The sequence below is a fragment of the Coptis chinensis genome, chromosome 7 (genome assembly GCF_015680905.1).
Source record: "Coptis chinensis isolate HL-2020 chromosome 7, ASM1568090v1, whole genome shotgun sequence".
In the NCBI taxonomy this organism is placed as follows: Eukaryota; Viridiplantae; Streptophyta; class Magnoliopsida; order Ranunculales; family Ranunculaceae; genus Coptis; species Coptis chinensis.
In genome coordinates this window covers 64393254-64408373 of record NC_141462.1, presented here as the reverse complement: position 1 = coordinate 64408373, position 15120 = coordinate 64393254, and the positions used below count along the sequence as shown (strand labels likewise).

General features: G+C 35.8%; 2 protein-coding genes and 1 long non-coding RNA gene across 4 annotated transcripts; 1 reads left to right on the top strand and 2 right to left on the bottom strand.

Moving 5' to 3' along the window:
- Positions 1-1104: 1104 nt before the first annotated feature.
- LOC147488400 (exocyst complex component EXO70H1-like) lies at positions 1105-4956 on the top strand. The gene is given in 2 exon segments (XM_086573349.1): positions 1105-3727; positions 3730-4956. Coding segments are annotated over 2 exon segments (1917 nt in total). The 5' UTR covers positions 1105-2788; the 3' UTR covers positions 4708-4956.
- A 175-nt stretch (positions 4957-5131) lies between these two features.
- Positions 5132-5636, bottom strand: LOC147488399 (uncharacterized). Its single transcript, XR_015202583.1, has 2 exons — positions 5510-5636; positions 5132-5352 (listed from the first exon to the last, which is right to left on the bottom strand). It is a non-coding gene; the product is annotated as an uncharacterized LOC147488399 (long non-coding RNA).
- A 1776-nt stretch (positions 5637-7412) lies between these two features.
- LOC147488398 (putative pectate lyase 4) lies at positions 7413-13567 on the bottom strand. Of its 2 annotated transcripts, XR_015202582.1 has the most exons (6): positions 13159-13491; positions 12724-13075; positions 12431-12641; positions 12282-12350; positions 9542-9978; positions 7413-8252 (listed from the first exon to the last, which is right to left on the bottom strand). XR_015202582.1 is itself a non-coding variant. In XM_086573350.1 (5 exons), exons 1-5 carry the CDS (start codon positions 13406-13408, stop codon positions 9742-9744), a joined length of 1119 nt encoding a protein of 372 aa, XP_086429476.1. In that variant the 5' UTR covers positions 13409-13567; the 3' UTR covers positions 9464-9741. The 2 variants fall into 2 exon arrangements, 1 of the variants encoding a protein (XP_086429476.1); XM_086573350.1 differs by lacking the exon at positions 7413-8252 and having other exon boundaries at positions 9464-9978; positions 13159-13567.
- Between the last annotated feature and the right edge of the window lie 1553 nt (positions 13568-15120).

Sequence of the window (15120 nt, the reverse complement as noted above, 5' to 3'; positions counted from 1 at the left end):
GGATTGATATTGTTTCTAGATATATCAAATATCATATAATATATGAAGGTCTGCGTTTAGTCGATCCGCAGCTAAAAGCACAACAAAACTGACAAATACGAAGGCAGGAAAGAAATAGAGAAGGGACAGCCATACGTGTGTGCGGGCGCGTATCATTTTAATCTTCTGTCAAGAAGCACACAATAGACTCTTAAAGACTAAGACTAGAACGACAGAGAATTGCACTCAGAGGTCACATATAAGTGTTTGCTTGCGTCCTGCATAGTAGAAATACATATGGAGTAATCACTGCTTACGTCCTTTTTGTCTATGCTTAAGATTACTTATTAGTATATTATAACCCAATCACTAATGAACATCATCATAGATTCATAACTGTTTGAATTCCACTAAACCTTTTTTGACTTGGCTTTTATCATCAACTTAGAGTTTATTTTAGAAAAAACTAGATTTTGGACCTGCCCGGATCTTTTAAACATTTTGCTTATGAATGTTACGAATATTATTGTTTCCTAAAATAACAATAAAAAGTTCTTTTTTTATAATTAGATTTGTAAACTAATTTTCTTTTGAATCAAGAGCTAATAATTTCGTAAAATATATTTAAATTCGGATATTAATAGGAAGGATTCCTGGTATAGGCGTATTTATAACAATTAATTATTAACGTGGACAACTCTCTTCTCTAAATTATATAAAAAATTATAACTAGTTTATGAGTTATATATTTTATATAAGAATTAGAAATATATTTAAACTCTCCAAATATAAAAATTATAAATACACTCAAACTCTCTAAATATATAATAATTGAAAATACACTCAAATTCTCTAAATATCCAAATATAATAATTAGAAATACACTCAAACTCTTCAAAAAAGTTCTATATATATAGAATTTGATATCTTTCACATTAGAGTGCCACATAGGATAGAGAAAATTCTCCTTTACAAGTCTTTAGCATATAGATAATAGATATGTACATTACTTCTTTCTTTCTTTCTTTTTCTTTTTTTTAGGGCCCAATGATTATGTACATTACTAGGGAACATTAGATAAGGGGTTTTTTTTTTTTTTCATTAAATGTGAGTTCGTTATTTTTGTTTTTTTTTTGAATTTTGAATCTTTGTTACTACGTATCCAATTAAAAGGTTGGAATAACGTGAAAGGATTTATTTTTTCTTTTCTTTACTGAATTTTGCTTTCTTTTGGTGACTTTAGTAAACGGTTCACATATATTGCCTAACATATGTATGTGCTCTTTTAAAGTTTTAAGTGCTGCATTCAAACACGAAATATTTGCAATCAGACTAGCACTACTACGTGTGAATGCTACCTGCTGAATTATCAAAACAGGGTATATTTGATTTTTAGTCATTTGCAAGCAAAAAACATGAGCTAAAATCATACTTGTTTGTTGATTTTATTGAGAAAACAGTTGAGACAAGATCTCACCCGAAATTTTCGACTCTCTCTACTTAAAACAAAATCTTTCCTATACAATTAGAACTATATATAAGTAATCAGTGAAAAGTTCCTATCATTTTATAGTATAATCGAAATTAGTTCCTACTTATTAACACTGATTAAAAATTATTTAATAATAAAATAAAAGTTTTCCGCGGAAAGTTCTCCACAGATAAAACATTCAAACGGAATGCCCAACTTGTGCAACAGCAGAGCCAAATGGCTCATGTCAGTCAGGTGCATATCAATTCAAAATCCATTGGATCAAATTGGTTTTGATCATTGTTGATTAAAGATTTGAAACAAAACCATTTTTTTCAAACATAAGAAACTAAAAACAAATACATGGAGATAGGGGCTATTCACAAAAACTGGAAAACCAAAAAACCAAACCGAACCGAATTAAATCGGATAATAGTTTTTAATTTTTTTTGGTTCGGTTTCTGGTTCTTAAAAGACAAAACCAATTGGTTAGATTTGATTTTCGGTTTAGAATTCGATTAACCGATATAAATCAAACCGAACAGAGTGCTAGATATATATAGATATTTTAAAGTTTTTTTATTACTATTTTTATTTGAGCTAAATGGTTCATATTATTGAGCACTTGCTTATTGTGATTGACGTTATAACTTATCAATATCCTAAATAGGCATCAATACTATTCAATATATTTATTAAAATTCACTTGGTTTCAATAGATCCGAGCCAATAGGTCCATATAGACTTCAATTTGAAATTTGATAGAAAGCCCAAATGATAGTTTCGATTTCATTTCAGTTTTTGTTCAAATTTGGTTTGGTTTTGATATAGACTTTTAGAAAACCGAATATTTCGGTTAGGTCTACTCTTTCTATATGAACCGAAACCGGACTGAGAACAGCCCGCCCTACACGGAGAAATGAATTTTCGAGAGAAAATTGCCCAATAAAATAAAAAAGACCATAAAAGTCAATAGTTCCTCGCCCAAGGAACTAACTCTTGTCATAGGAAACATTTACCAAGTGGATTGTCAAATTCCACGCAAGTTACTTGGATGGCTTACACGTTGGCAGACGTCACACTGAAAGCAAATCTTTCATTTGACCAGTTTTTCCATCCACTGTTTCAGTATTGTTGGTCTATAAATAGAACAGAACTCATTAGCCTTCTAAACAAATCTGAAACTGAAAAACTAAATAAAAGCAGTACGTCCACCCAACTCACAACCAACTCCCCCTCAGGCCTCAGCTCCCTTCTCATACAAAACAACCAACTAATCATTTTCTCCTCTTCCTTTTTCACCTCTTCACAAAAAACCCAGTTTTGGCTATTGGAAAAATGCCGAGAAAAGGAATGCGAAGTGTGTTCTTCCACTCACAATCAACATTAACAAAATCGAGTCCATCAACTCCTACTAGGAAGAGTCGGTTATCCTCTCCAGTGTACACCTTTTCTGAAAGAATGATCAGTGATTCTTTGATTGTCGCGGAAGAAATGATAAACAAGTGGAATCCAGATACTTCAATATACTCCAACGTCACTTATCTCTTTCAAGAAAACAGAAGAGAAGCTAAGGATTTTATAGCTTGTATTAGAGATTTACAAAGAGCTATGAATTACTTGTTATTCGAGGATTCGAAGTCGGACAAGCTAGTTCGAGCTCAAATTTTAATGCAAATTGCAATGAAAAGAATGGAGAAGGAATTTTACCATATTCTTTCTACCAATAGGGACCATCTTGATCCAGAATCGATTTCTGGAAGAAGTTCTCATGCGTCTGAAAGATCAAAAGGTAGTGAAGGATCGAGGTCTATTGTTTCTGATTATGATGACGGATCCGAAGATGAGATTCAAGTTGCCGGAAATTCTATCTCGGAAGTTGAACAAGTGTCGGCTGTCGCTATGGCTGATATCAAGTCCATTGCAGATTGTATGATTTCTTCTGGTTATGGCAAAGAATGCGTGAAAGTCTACAAGATTATACGAAAATCTATTATCGATGAAGGACTATATCGTCTTGGGATCGAGCAATTTTCTTCTTATCAGATTCGTAAAATGGACTGGGCAGTTCTAGAGCTTAAAATCAAGAAGTGGTTGAATGCGGCAAATATCGCAGTCAAAACACTCTTCTATGGCGAAAGAGTTCTCTGCGATCATGTCTTCTCGTCTTCTGATTCAATTAGGCAATCTTGTTTTGCAGATATCTCTAAAGAAGGTGCTATCATTCTCTTTGGTTTTCCTAAAAAAGTCTCTACAAGGATCAAGAAGTTGCCAGATAGAGAGTTTTTCGCCTATTCGATCTCTATAATACACTCTCTAATGTCTGGCCAGAGATTGAATCTATCTTCTCATCAGAATCAGCTTCTGTTGTCAAGTCGCGAGCTCTTGCATCACTTACCCAGTTATCGGACACTATTCGTTCCATGGTAATCGAGTTCGAATCTGTAATAAACAAAGACTCTTCAAAATCAAGGATTCATGGTGGTTCAGTACATCCTCTCACTCGATACGTGATGAACTATTTATCTATCCTCTCTGACTACAATGTCATTCTTTGGGACATCTTCGCGGACTGGCCTTTACAGATACAATCCCCATTGCCGGAATCTTACTTCGATGGTCATGGAGCGGACGACAACCCACCTTCTCCTTTGTCAGTCCGATTCGCATGGTTAGTTCTTGTTCTTCTATGTAAACTCGACATGAAAGTTGAGTTCTACAAAGACGTATCTCTTTCGTATCTTTTCTTAGCAAATAATCTGAATTTCGTCCTAACGAAAGTTCGTGGAAGTAATCTACGTTACATACTCGGTGAAGATTGGATGGCAAAGCATGAAATGAAAGTGAAACAGTATGTGTCCAATTATGAGAAAGTTGGATGGAGCAAAGTGTTATCAGCATTACCTGAAAAGCAAATTGTTGATATTTCTTTAGAAGAAGTGAAGTCTCATTTCAAGAAATTCAATTCTGCTTTTGAAACAACATATCGGACACAGTCATCATGGGTCGTACCGGATAGTAAGCTTAGAGACGTGATTGAAGTTTCGGTTTGTAAAAATATCGTACCGGCTTATACACAGTTTTATGAGAAATATCGGGTTTTGCTGAAACATTCGCGGAATGTTATTAAATTTACTCCTGATGAGTTGACGAACCAAATATCGGGTTTGTTTTATGAGAATAGTGTTTCGGTTTCTTCTTCTTCGTCGTCCACTTCTTCTACTCATGGTGACTTGTCGCCTATGTCGGCTCGCTGATACGAAATTACCGATATGATGGTTTTCAGTAATATATCGGATTTGAGCATATCAGATATGCATTGGGTTAGTTCTAAAATAAAGTACAAGCCAAATAAGCATGTGATATGATGCTCCTGAATACACTCCGAGTTTCTGATGTTAGGGTACGTGGACATGCAACATTTTGATCAAGGATTGGATGTCCCTCACCTAAAGTAGCGAATCAGTATGTAACATTGTAATGTAATTATATATTGAGTTTGAGTATATGACTTATACTGAGTTATTATGTAAAGAACTGAGGAAGCTAGGTATGATATCCGAAAATTTTGATGAATTCAATTACTAGTTTTATATGTATATATTTTCATTTTTCTCCAGCTACGTCAATGATTTTTAGAACTTTTGTTAAGATACTGATAGTGAAACTTTGGAGAATAACTGAGACAGAAGTTTCTGCATCATTTTATATACAAAGGTTGAAAACTGTAACAATCTTCTCAAATTTTCGCCACTATGAATGAAACTTGGACGACACTAATAAAAATAGAGAATTTTCGTCACTATGTAAGCAAACCTTTTCCAATAACTGAGATGTTGTGAATGGATACCAACTTTTTTTTTTGTGAGCAAATGGATACCAACTTGGTTGCATTGAAGAGCCTATGAGTTATGAGCAACATGACAATTAGACTTTTCATTTTGTGAATTATATATAGAAAAGCAGAAAATTTGAAACTTAATTAGTCCGTCGGAAGAATACTAGAAGAGCAGAGTAACATAAACATATGGGGCAAAATGACAAAAATCAGTGACACACCTATTGTAACCTTGACGGCTTGACTGAGCTCGTCCTTCTGCATAGATGTGATGACAAGTAAGATATAGTCAATATACGGCTTTTTGAAAAGTGTTTAAGTCTCTTCTTTTACTAAAAAAGAGAGCTAATATATATATGTGATGTGATCTTGCTATCATTTAAGCTTTTTCCACAAATCATAATGAAACTTGGACGACACTAACAAAATAGAGTCCGGTTCCTCTATAACCGGGTACAGTGTACGACACACACATCTCATATTTCAGCGCGCACACACACATCTCGGAGTACACACATAGGTATCAAGGCGCACACATACATCTTGGATTTGGATCAACGGCGAGATAACACGGTTACAGAGATGATCTCTGTACCCGGTTGTAGAGATCTCGAGTCCAACAAAATAGACATTTCGAGCCTTTTCAAAAAGAATAGACGTTGAAAGTTGAAACATGAACAAAGTTGCAAAGAGGAGAGAAGGAAAGGAGAAGAAATGAAAGTCTACAATAGAAGTTTCTTTGGATCTGCTAAGAGTGACAGTCTTTTGGTATCCTTGCAATATAGTCTTCCAGCATCAATTACGTACCCAAACCATTATGTACGTTCTCCTCTCCTTAGTATCCCTAGAATCTTACTTCGTAAACTTGGCTACGTGCTATAGCAACTATGACAGTCGGAATCATGAAAACTCTCGCCTTCGTCTCTCTTCATTAGCCTCTGCTCAAATCTTCATCAATAGTAAGAAGACCAATAACTAACGTCATTACTCTCCATCGTCATATATCATTGGTTTTGATACAATCTTAAAGTGATTGTATCGAAAACACATAAAACTAAGACGTATTGAAGAACCTTTGACCTCTACAGAAACAAGTCTGCTTCAAATAACAATTTTCATTTCCTACCTTGAATGTTGATTACAAATCATTATATAAAGCCTAGCAACACTACTTCAATAACTAACCACTAATTCCCACTTACACTACTAATGCCTAAAATGTAAGAAACCAATTGAACGTGACTAACAACTACAAAATGAACTACATCATTTTTTTTTAGCAACTACTATCATGTACCCACATACATAACAACTCCCTTCCCCTTGAAAACAACCTTGTCCTCAAGGTTGAAAGTACTAATCTTTCTTCCTCGATCCCACAAGCGACACAAAGCTCGAATGGGTGCACCATATTTGTCATTCCCATACTCGATTATTTCTTGGGAAGCACTCCACACAATAAGAATCATGAACTCCAACATTGAATTTTTCCGTCCACCATGCAATTCTCCATAGCGGACTTTGAAAGCATGAAGAGGTAGCACCGTAGTTTTATTGCCAGCAAAAGTGTCAACATGGTTGGAACTTGGAAGGGATCTTTTTCATGTTAGCATTTGCTTGGCATACGTGAGAACTATCGGCATAATTACATTGACTTCAAGCTTTTGCTTGCGCAAATCCCTTTCATTCAAAGTGTCATCAAGTTGTTGCGCCCTGTAATTAACAATATTTGATGATGAATCGTTCATGGAAATTTTCGCTTCTGTCGTACCAATAGGTTGTGACAGTGCTGGAATCGACTTCTCAATAGTTTCAACACAATGCTCTAACGGAGATAGAATCTCTATGGATGGAAAACCATAGAGATTATAGAATTGTGCACACCATTCTTCGACACGAACACATAACTCATTAAGCTTTGCCATAGTTTGTTGTTGACATCTAGCAAGCAAGAGAGTTTATTGCAATCTCCAACTTTATAATCTTCTGTTCCATTCCCAAGCTCCAACGACCGAACCGAACCGCCCCGATACCACTTGATACAATCATGAAGTGATTGTATCCAAAACACATAAAAGTAAGGCTTATTGAGAATCCTTTGACCACTACAGAAACAAGCTAGTCTGCTTCAAATAACAATTTTCAAATCCTATCTTGAATGTTGATTACAAATCATTACATAAAGCCTAGCAACACTACTTCAACAGCTAACCACTAATTCCTTCTTACACTACTAATGCCTAAAATGTAGGAAACCAATAGAACGTGACTAAGAATTACAAAATGATCTACGTCCTTTTTTTTTAGCAACTACTACCATATACGCACATACATAACAGGTTTCTTTTCCCTTCATCTTTTCATCTACATCTTCATCTGCAGCAGCCGCTCAACCCAATACAGATTTCCCTATCTGAGGAATATTCAGCACTCCTTATTGTATCTGATGTCGGACATCGCCAACCCATTTAATGGCATCCGTCGTCACCAATCTGGGGCCTTACTTGCCTACTTTGCCTCCAGTTCTACTAGTCTACTACTACTACGGTATGGCGATTGTGATTGGATTCCGCCTCAATGGGCAAAACAATTCCTTGATCAGATATAAATGGTTCATGGATACCAAGCGGAGATAAAAACCATTGCTTCTTATTGTTTCGGAAAGAAAGCAGTTTAAAGTTTGTTACAGAGCACAATACGTTTACTGATGAAGAATCTGAATATGGTGAAGAATTTGAATGTAGTGAAAAATCTGAACCTGGTAAAGAGTCTGATTGAGACGAGTACTATGGAAGGCTACTGGTGAAGCTCTGGGAGGTTTGGGGAAAAAGGGATTTGAGTGGTTATGAACATTCAGTATCTATAGAAGATTTTGAAAATTCCCGAGGAAAAGTATGGAGAAACTTCTTGGTGCATTTGGTGATTCTTTTTCATGTGATCTGTATGTAATCATTGTTTTTCAGTCTGCAACAGTGCAACACAGAACTGCTTGTTAATTTAGTATGCAACACTGCTATTGGAAGGTAAAATCTAAAATATTATATTTCTGGAAAAAGAAACGAGCCTACGAAGCAGCGAGAAGCAGAAGATCTAAACCCGCATGGCATGGATTAATCAAAGAAAACAAAACTAATCCTAGATACATGGGTCTTGGACGGAAAATTATGCAGGTTGGTCTGGGTAACATACAGGGTGGTCTGGGTAACATACGACTGGGAGTAGTTCTACTCAGACTCTATCTATAACTCCCTTGGGACTCTATTTCCTACGTGGGACATCAAATCCTATTATCTCTTTCCAAAATTCAAAAAAACAAACATATAAACACATTAATTATAAATAACTTACCTAATTTAATAGCTAATACAAAAAATAGTAACAAATTAAAAAAAAAATACCTATATTTCCACAAACAAAATCAAACAAATAAAGAAAGAATAAACCTCAACACCCAAAAAAAATTGAATTGGGCGCCCAAGTTCGAAACAAATCATCATACCTTTTTGACATTTATATACACCATACATATGAACTATTTGTTCAAGTTAATAGATAAATAACCATTTTAAATTAATATAAATTAAAGTAAAGTGATGAAAAGTGAATTTTGTGAGAAGAAAAAAAGAGAGAGGATTGAGAATGAGGAAGGTGAATTTTTTAAGGCGCCCCAACTTTTTTTTGGGCCTTTTTTTTTTTTTTTTTTTCTTGTTTTGTGGAAATATAATTAATTTTTTTGTTATTTTTTTGTTACTATTTTGGGTTTGAGTTATTTGATTGGGTAAGTTATTAATTCTTTATTTGTTTCTATTTTTGTTTTTTGATTTTTGGAAAGAGAAATATAATTTGGATGCTACCTAAGATATAGAGTCCTAGGAAGTTTATTAAGGGAGTCTAAATAGATTTTTTGATAATCGACCTTGATGATAATTTAATAAGCAGATTCTTCAGGCTGGCGCCTCGATGCTGTCATTAAAAATAACTTTTGAAACTCAGGAACACTAGTTCTACATTGTATTAGCAGAACAAAACCTTGTACCATACTCCATTGAACTGACCTTTGCAAGATTATTTGACAATAGTATCACGAAGTCTAGAATATTATTTCTTTTATTCTTTATTTATTACAAATTTCCTTAAGTACAATATGAGTTAGTCACTCTCCATATTGCCGATGGTTTTTTTTTTTTTTTGGTAAGTAAAATTTATTGATTAGGATGTAAAGAGGATACAATGCGAGAGAGAAACTCACTTACATGACATGACACACCAACTTTACACTGGAGGACCACACACATCCCAAGTCCTAATGCCCGTTATAAAGGACTCCTTAGTTAACTTTCCATATTGCCGATGTTCATATACTGAAACAGTATCTTAGTGCTTAAGATAATATCTATTATAGGGAATTAAAAAGAAAATAACGATGTATGTGTAGAGATACTTATGAAGTTTGTCAGGCAATGACGGTCTTCTCTGCTGGCCTAGGAATAGACTGCCATCCTGTACAATGCCGAAGAACTTCTTTCAGAGACTCCGAAGGAGCTTCAGTTGTCCATGTTGGATAGAATTCACTTGGATGGAATGTGCAATCCTTTATAGCTTCCTTAGGCAAACAAGCTTGAGCTCCATTCAAGTATAAATCCCCTTCAGATATGACCCAACCAGATGAAACCTCTTCTTTGTCTGCTGCCTGGTCATGCAACAAAATATTAACTACTTCAATGAAACTGTAGGTTAAATACCAAGAGAACATTGTATATTTCAAAGTAGCAGGAGAGAAGCAACATGCGCATCCCTTCATATATTCAGATTTCAGAATAAGAACGTACTCCAAATAAAAAGTGAAGTGTTCAGTGTCTTACAGTGGTGTTTTAGCTGATTCTAGATGTCAAATATATCTTCTATTTACCCCCCTTCCCCCCTAATAATCACAGTTTTAACCTGGCCGGTCGTGGTCCTTCGAGACCTGCCTCATCCAAACGACCCATGTACATTGTATCGATGGACAGTTAAAGTTTATATTATGCTCGACATTGACATTTTTGTGAGTATGTTGGTATCCAACATGGTACGAAGTGTCTGACGTGGCATGTTGAAACCACCCAGACACTGCTGTGTTAACATGTGTTCAAACTAGCTGATCCCAACTCTGATTAAACCATTGCAGACCAGTTTGTCATTGCCAACTCCTATTATTTTGTTTTGAAGACCAATATAATAACTATCTTTATGTTTCAAACATTACTGGAGTCCACCCGTATCCCATGATTTATAGGGAGAGACTGATATTTCTCTCCTTTGGCTTTCTTCTTCTCTCGGTTTCCGAACCTCAGTAGACAAAAGAATGAGATATTTCTCGTCTCACCTGGTTTCTTACTTGTTTTTTCTCCCTTTTCTTATTCTTGTAGTTTATTAGTTACAGGAAAAATCTAACATTAAATTGTCATCGTCAGCGTGTGTCTGTGTATCCGACACAAGACATGGATCACATATTAAGAACTTAACACTGGTACACATTGAGACGTATATCGATACGTGGATGGTTTTCTTTACTCAAGCTTTTTGTCAGATTGTACAAGTCACTTTGTGTGGTGTACACAAGTAACACTTCCGTTAACACATTTTAACTGAAATTTTCTGTAGGCAGATAAGACCTTTAATGCTGGACAAACATAGAGGTTCCATTCACAAAAGTGGTTTGGAAGAGAGGAAACAAAACTTTTTGAAGGACAAGGCACAAGGACCAAACTGGGATTCAAGAAATAATTGACAAAACATCATTTATTTCTTTTGGATTTCCTATTTATAGTTGAGGCAAATGAAAATCTGCCTTTCAAGGCCTTCGAGCACAAGGTATGACTTATTTAGTACGTCCAATGACATTGACATACCGTATGGATACAATAATGTCTAAGTTGCTATGCTTTGTTTATATGCCAATTTAAATGCACTGGCATGAGATTGGGTGCACAACAAGTTTTAGATAGTGCCTTATGGCCTACAAACTACATGCAGAGCTAAGTAACATGGACACTTCATATTCTCAAAAAAAGACACACGGACACGTTGTCAATACCATTTCAACCTAGGGTTTCTTCTATACCCTAAAAGACTTAGAAATAATTTATTAACATAGTTTAGAACTCCATGATATGCCACTTTCATAATTATTTACTTGTAAGGAGTTGCATCGGAAGGCATTGTGCCCAAGAATAGAGGTGTATCTAAAGAATTGTAATAATTTTCTTTTCTAATTAGCTGTGTCCCCATGTCCTACTTCATATAGGTCCCATGTCAGACACCCCGTATCCGTGTTGGACACCGACACGCGTATCCGTGTCAATGTGAATTAGTTGCAGAGGTTATCCCCAAACTTGTTGCCCATGAAAGTCTCAACTAGACACAACCTTAAGGCCTAAGTTTTCGAAGTAAAAAACATGCCGAAAGAAATATGACCAGAAAAGAAAATTCACATGACCAAACATACAGAAAATGTAGCTACAACTACATTAATCACGCTAAAATAAAATCTGAAAGATCATAAAACATAAAATTGTTTCACTAACAGAGTAACGACTGAAGTATTACCAATTCAAATACAGGTCCATACTGAAGGATCAGTAAAAGGCCAAGTAACATGGACACTTCATATTCTAAAAAAAATCCATGTCGGACACACAGACATGATGTCAATACCATTTCAACCTAGGGTTTCTTCTATACCCTAAAAGACTTAGAAATAATCTATTAACATAGTTTAGAACTCCATGATATGCCACTTTCATAATTATTTACTTGTAAGGAGCCACATCGGAAGGTATTGTGCCCAAGAATAGAGGTGTATCTAAAGAATTGTAATAATTTTCTTTTCCAATTAGTTGTGTCCCCGTGTCCTACTTCATATAGGTCCCGTGTCAGACACCCCGTATCCGTGTCAATGTGACTTGGGTAAAAGGTTAAGTATGTGGAGGTTTAAATAAGATAGCTACTAACCTTCTCTGGAAGATATTTAAAAGTCCCTTTCTTCTTTCCAGCTTCATAGATATTACACTGCGAATATATCTGCATAACAGATACAAAGGATTCATCAAAACCTTCCATCAAGGAGAAGAAGCATCATTGTAAATTAACAATCGTCATACCTGAGCATCTACGCTGATACAAACAGCATATATGCCCCAATCCCTGGTGTAATTGTTGTATAAATGAACCTTCCCATATCTTACACGAGGGTGTCGCTGCCGTGTACCATCAAAAAAGCAATGGTGAATGGTCACCCTGATGCATCTGTCACCAACGTGATTGGGGTCTGCTCCTATAAGCATCGTCTTGTCATGTCCTGAGAAGTGACATCTGAAGCCGCAAGCAAAATAATTTGACTATCAAACTATGTCAAAATCTTAACTAATGGCAAACAGCTGATAACCTCCCTTACCTAGAAATAGTAATATCTGTGCTTTCTCGAGTAATATCAATTAATCCATCTTCATAATCACGCAAGCTGCATCTGTCAATCCATATGTGCCTTGAGTTGGGTTTAATTTGAATACCATCAACATCAGGCCCTCTACCACCCTCAAACTCCAAATTGCATATTATAACGTGTTCACATTCCTTCAGCCTTAGACCCTTCCCAGTAAATTTTATCCGCTGGCCACGGCCATCAATCGTCTTAAAGGATGAGACAGTCAAGTAAGAAGAAAGATGGATGGTGCCAGAAACTTCAAAGACAATCCACAGTGGTTCTTTCTGGCGGCACCCTTGACGAAGCGACCCAGGCCCATCATCTACACAATAAAAAAAAAATCAATATAATATTAAATAAATTAAACCAAAATTGAGATCAAAACAGTGAATTGAAAGCGAGGACCTGCAAGAGTGGTGACATGATAAAGAGGACCATGAAGACCACCGATAGCTAACCGGCCAAACCCTTCAGCTTGAGCAGCTAGAGCTCTCAAGCTAGAATCTACATGTGCATAAGGTAACGAAGTCATCGTGTTAGTGGATTGAGTTGGCGGATGGTTTTGGTTTTTATGAGGGCGAGAATGAGAGTTGGGTTGTGTTCGAGTGTTGTCACGTTGACCGCTTGTCGTGTAACGTCCGTGTACGCTTCCCATTTTTGATGAAATTAAATGCCAAACGGTTTCTATTCTTAAATCAAAACAAAACTGAAAATTAACTGCCGACACAGATGCACATGCGAGTATGCTAGTACGACAAGCCCAATCCTCTTTTTGACCACAGATAGCATTTGTCAAACTATTGATTTGGATTGGGCTAGGGTTTTGACTTCTATGGGCCCAAAAAGTACTTAAAGCCGAATTCACAGCCGTTGCATCTGCCTGTGGATTTTTGATTAAAAGACAACATCAGTACATCATATTGGCAATCATATTGTTGGTTTTTTTTTCTACTCTCTTTACTACTAGAATAACTACGATGCAGTGAAGGCGTGAACGGAGGGTGGAGAAAAAAGAGAGAGGGAGAATTGGGGAAGAGAGAGAGAGAGTTGGATTTGGTTGAGGAGGGTTATAGGCTAAGGAGAGTCATGGAGAGGGAGCAAGTGAAGAGAGGTGTGCGTGAACGGGAGAGTAGTGGCGGGGAAGAGGCTCGCTGGGGGAGAGAGAGAGAGTGAAGTTGTGAAGAAGATGAGAAAAGAGAATGAGGACAGATAGAAACCTACCAAATATAATTTTGGGCCACCCCCCCTCCCCCCAGCCTAGATCGTTCGTTCCACTCACTTGACTACTAATCCTAACATGCCTAATAACCTTCCTTTTATTAATTATATGTATGTATATATACTAAAGCAATCGACATAATTTCAAAGTGAAAAAGCATTGTACTCCCCATCTTGCTTCAATTAAGTAAATTTTATCAAGAATGCAAATTCATTCCAAAATATAGTGCTAAATTTAAAAAAGTACGATGTGAAATATTTTTCTGGAGAGGATCAAAAGATAGTTTAGGCATACATATTATCTGTAAAATCAAAAACAAAAAACCAAAGAACATATAAACAATTCAATCAATTTTTTGCTCTCTTTCTTTATGATGTACAACGCATAGAGGAGAAAAAATCATTGCAGTCTCATTTCCCATATAGGGAAACTATTGTCACAATTACGAACTAGATTAATGGATAAAATATCACCACAAATCAAACCCATGAGAAATTAAAAAACATATTTTTTTAAGCAAACAAATCACCACAACTAATGGAAAATAGAATTTTGAACTAACACAACAACAAACAAAAGAAAATTAACAAACATGGAGAATGATCGATAGAATGTACCTTCAATTTCAATGAAATCTTCTGAGATTTAAATCAATCTTTAGTTGAGGTTTGGAAAATGATCTGACTGCCAAAAAAAGAGATTAACGGGAAAATGGATCTTCCATTAAAACCTCCCCTTTCTATAATTAGGAAACCCCCGTCAATAAAGATACCAAACCCTCCCGATTGAGAGAGATAGGCGAGTGAAACCCTTGTTTTTTGGGGTTGACGAAGCGAGAAAACCCAATTTGAAGAGCAATGAGAGAGAAGGGAAACAGAGAGAAGCACAATTCGAAAAGGAGAAGATTGAGAAGAAATGATGCAAAACTGGGGGTTCGAAAAAGGAAGAGATTTCCTAATGGCTAATTAAAGTCGGTATTAATGGCTAATTAAAGTTGGTATTTATAGTGGTGTACAATTCAAATGATGTGTGGAGTTTGTATTTTTATTCACTAACACATGAAATGACCAATTACTCTTGTTTAAAGTACCCTAAGTAATACTTTAATTTAAGGACACTATGGGTATGAGAAATTCACAAAAGCAAAA

Bases quoted from the DNA above. Each gene is read 5' to 3' on its own strand.
- LOC147488398 (XM_086573350.1), bottom strand. From the start codon at position 13,408: ATGGGAAGCGTACACGGACGTTACACGACAAGCGGTCAACGTGACAAC. The intron at 13,076-13,158 runs GTCCTCGCTTTC...TTTATTGTGTAG, and splicing joins TCATGTCACCACTCTTGCAG to ATGATGGGCCTGGGTCGCTT. The intron at 12,351-12,430 runs GTATGACGATTG...TCTGTTATGCAG, and splicing joins GTATCAGCGTAGATGCTCAG to ATATATTCGCAGTGTAATAT.